Source organism: Condylura cristata, unplaced genomic scaffold (assembly GCF_000260355.1).
Source record: "Condylura cristata isolate star-nosed mole 26May11 unplaced genomic scaffold, ConCri1.0 scaffold00011, whole genome shotgun sequence".
NCBI lineage: Eukaryota > Metazoa > Chordata > Mammalia > Eulipotyphla > Talpidae > Condylura > Condylura cristata.
In genome coordinates, this window is record NW_004567112.1 from 11,447,829 (window position 1) to 11,452,079 (window position 4,251).

At 56.6% G+C, this 4,251-nt stretch overlaps 1 protein-coding gene across 1 annotated transcript in view; it reads right to left on the reverse strand.

Moving 5' to 3' along the window:
- Nucleotides 1-2,578: 2,578 nt before the first annotated feature.
- Nucleotides 2,579-4,251, reverse strand: part of ADRA2A (adrenoceptor alpha 2A) — a 3,800-nt gene continuing 2,127 nt past the window's right edge. Inside the window, exon 2 of the mRNA XM_004680997.2 lies at nt 2,579-4,244. Within this exon, the coding sequence (XP_004681054.1) occupies nt 3,983-4,244 (262 nt within the window). The 3' untranslated portion in view covers nt 2,579-3,982. The remainder of the gene's footprint in view (nt 4,245-4,251) is intronic.

The following is a 4,251-nucleotide window of genomic DNA, read 5'->3' on the forward strand; positions in this document are numbered from 1 at the left end:
GACAGCCATGCCCGGGGATGGGACTCATGGCACATGGCCTGTGAGCCTCACCTGGGCAGGAGCAGAAGAGCAGGGCTGGCGTTTCACAGACCCAACACCGATCCTCAGTGAGTGCCTACCTGGGGTGGCCAGCCAGCGCCCCAGCCAACACACCTCACTGAGGTGCTCTGTGAAAGTGGGGTTCTGAAGTGTGCCTCCAGCATGCCATGCTGACCCCATCTCCGTAGCTCCTGTGGACAAGTGCTGGGCTTTGCTGGGCACACGCCTGGGGAAGTGACTGCCCAGCTGCCCGCCCTGGGGACTAGCGCTTGTGGGCACAAAGGATCTCTGAGGGGTGCCAGCCACACCCACATCCCCCAGCCAAAGAGAACTCATGCTGGGTAGCTGTGGCATGAGGTATGGGGAGCTGTGGACTGGAGGGGTCCCAGTTGCACGCAACCAGACGGCTTTTCAGGGGCTCCAGTCCCCCCGCGACAGCACAACACGAGAGGTGAGGACATGTGCAGACACGTTTGGCTCTCGAGTTCTGACTCCAGTGTGGCCTCCCAGAGAGGGGAACGTCTGGGCCACTTTGCATGGTTCTCGCCCCCAGCCCTTAGGCACAGAAGACATTCCCTATGCGGCAGCTCCAGTGAGGGCCCCTCCCCAGCCCCAGCTCTGGCAGCTGGCTGGCGAATGTGGCAAGGCGCTTTTCGCTTCACTTAAAGTCTAAAACTGGAGACTCAGCCCCAAGGCGGAAGCTCCTGCCCCAGGTGGGTGGGGTCACAGGTAGACGGAAGCCGCACGTGCCTGTCTCCTCTGGTCTTTAGGCTGAGGCCCTTGTGCAGGTCATTTCTCCTCAGATTCCCTCCCTGCTCCCAGCCCTTCCTGGAGCCCCAGCTCTGAGCAGTGACTCAGACTCCCACCGCCATCTCAGGGCCCAGCCCCCCCACCTCCCACTCTCCCCCAGACCCCACCGTCTTCCAGGCTTCTCCTCTGCTGTCTCGCAGGGTGAGGACAATCCCAAGGGCTGCCCTGTGTGGCACCGCTGCCCATACTTACCTCTTTCCCAGGAGAGGGGTCCTGGGAGTGAGGGCAAAGCAAACATGCCCCCAGCAGGCAGCATGGAGTCCACCGCCAGTGAGCAGCAGTGTTTGCCTCTCTCCTCCGCCTGGGACTCTGGACGCACAGCCCAGCTCCTGGGGGCCTGCCAGGCTGGCCTATTGTCTGGCACTGTTTGCCTTTGGGCTGAGAGGGACCCTGGAGTGTGGAAGCAGACAGAGGCTGGGTGGAGGTGGGGAGGGAGCAGGTTATAACACCAACCAGGCAGCCTGCCTGGTGCCAAATGCTAGGGCCTAGGGAGCCCCTGGGCAAGAGTCGCTGGCCTCAGGGCTGCTCACCCCCTCCACAGGCTCAGTGACCTAAGTGATGGCAGAAACCCCTTCCTTTTCTAACAGAAACCCCTCAGGGCCATGATCCTCCCTCTCACGGCCTCTCTGCCCTCTCACCCCTCCAGCGCTGGGGCAGACAAGGAGACACTCCAAGTGCTGCCAGAGGGTGGTGGAGCCCTCGAGGGGAGTGGCGGAGCCGCTCCTGGGGACCGCAGAGCGGGTTTGCGTGGGTCCTAGGAGGCTGTGGCCTTTCAAAACCCATCTCCCCTACCCACCACCTGTGGCTTATGTTTACCCAGCTTGGCCCAGAGCAGTGGCACACTGAGCGAGTCACTTCCTCTTTGTGTGTCTCCATGGCCATCAGATGAGGGGTTGGATTCCTGCACCTCTAAGTGCCCACCAGCTTCTCAGTGTCCTAACCGTAGACTCAGGCCCAGAAGCCCTACAAGATAGCAGAGAGCGACTTGCTGTCACAGAAGCACAAGGGGGAGGACTCAGCCCCTTGGCCAGAGATGACTCAAGCCACCGACTGCAAGCTGGCTGCACTTAGGTGTTCAGACACCCTCTGTACCCAGGCGGCACAGCGCCCTACCACAGGTGCATATTACCTCACTTTAAGGTGTGACACGCATTTTAGAGCGCATTGCACGCTTTGTGCATATCCATTCTGTGAGGCAATATACTCACGTGGCGGTATACACACCGTGGGGCACATGGATGCCTGGGCATGCACACAGTGCATGTAGACACACCGCCGGGTAGTCAAACTTTCTGTGCATAGCGCCTTGCAGGAGAAGCCTCACTGGTGGGAGTTGTCTGCAAGGTGGTGCTGATGTGACTGCCACCAGCTCTGGGGTTGCAGAGGGCAGATCCTGGCACCTGGTAAAGCTGGATATGCAGTGTCGCCACCCCTTGGTAAACTTGAGTAATCACTTGCCCTTTACTACTTTCTTTGGTGGGCACCGGGGATGGTGATAACTACCTTAAAGGGCTTAGGGGAAGATAAGTGAAGTTGAAGCCACATGGGTTTAAGATAGCTGGCACTTAAGAAACCCTAGGTAAATGGTAACATTGTCACTGCACTTTCAAAGGAGTGTTTTATAATGTACAACTACCTGTTAACTAAAAATACCAGATAGCCATATAATCAGGTGTTCCCAGAACCTTCCAGTTCTTGGAAACTCAGACAGCAGACAGGACCACTTAATTCATATTTATTTCACATTTGATCTGTAAACGTTTTATTTTAAAAATCCACTGTCATTAGCAACATGTGCTGACATTAGTTTTTCTTTAGTGATAGAAGAGTGCAGGCCTCGCAGGCCTCAAGAGTCTCAGTCTAAACCATGTAGAAACTCAGATGTAAACACAAGGTCTCCGCCCTCCTCCCCTCCCAACAGGAGTCCATCAGTGGCACAACCTCAACCAGAAAAGCAGGGAGAAAAAAAGGGCAACACTCTGACACCTAAACACTCTGGGAGCAGAAACTTCAGCTTGACAAGCTCGTTTGTCTTTTCAGGCTGTTTACCTTGGGCAAATTGTATCAGCTTTGCTTCTTCCACTTAATTTCCACTGCCCAGGTCTAAACCCAGCAGTTCAAAGTTTTCCCCTAGTCAGCACTTTGGGGAGGGAGGGGCCGCGTACATACCAAGTAGAAACAAAACATAACCTTCAAGCAGGGGCCCTGGACACAGGGGGAGAACATGGGAAAGAGATGGTTTTTAAGTCAGTTACTGGGACGAAGGGGCACCAGGATAATGGCTCTGTACACAAGGCTGATGCAAGGCGGAAAGGTTCATTTACTTCTGTCTTGGTCCACCGCTGTAATATTTACATAGGAAAAGGCAATCGCTTGTGCTGTTAGGCACAGGGGTGGGGGGAGGGGGAAAATGGGTAGAAATCCTTCCCCCCTCAGGAAATCTCAAAGCAGGTCTAGGCCCCAGGGACAGTCACCAGTTGCTGGTGAAAGGACAGAGAGAGGTAAAGACATCAGAACGTGGTTTTGCAAGGCAAAGGGGCAGTGGCCTGAAGCAGAACTAAGTGTCTGTCTCCAGGACATCTGGACAGCCAGGATTTCAACAACAAAGCCAAGCGAGGTTGGGGGGACCCCCTCCCCTCACTATCAAAAATAGTGTATATTTACAGTGGGGGATGCTGAGGGCAGGCGGGGCAGCCCAGCCTTTGTTTAAAAATAGAGCCAGGAGGGAGCAGGGGGCAATTAGCCAGGTCCGGGTAAGCCCTGTCCATTGACCCTTTGTGAGCTGTGACCTTTGGGAAGCCTGTGCTTGCGAGGAACCCTGGGAGAGCTGCAGCGCCCAGGGGGTTGTGAAAATACCGTTGGGGAACAATACTGATGAGTGGGGCTGAGAACCCAAGAGGAGTGATCTGGGTCCATAGAAGCCCTGCCAACCTTTGGGGGGCACGTGGCGCTCCCAGACAGTACTTTTCCCGTCAAGAAGAGCAAGTGCTGGCCAGAAGCCTCAGAGCAAACTCTGGGGCCAGGGGAAGCGAGTTTCGCAGGACGCGCTGCAGTGTGTGTGGGGCGCAGGGGCGCGCCCCGCCATCAGCCCGGCCTGCGGCTGCATCCAGTCTCCGTTCTGGCGCGGCCACGCTCACACGATGCGCTTCCTGTCTCCGCGGCAGAGGATCTTCTTGAAGGCGCGGCGGAAGTCGTGGTTGAAGATGGTGTAGATGACGGGGTTCAGCGAGCTGTTGCAGTAGCCGAACCAGAAGAAGAATTTGAAGAGCATACGCGGCACGGAACAGCCGAACGCGGTGAGCGAGTAGGTGAAGAAAAAGGGGAACCAGCACACCACGAACACGCCGATGACCACGGCCAGCACGAACGTGAAGCGCTTCTCGCGGTTCTGCCGCCCGCGCC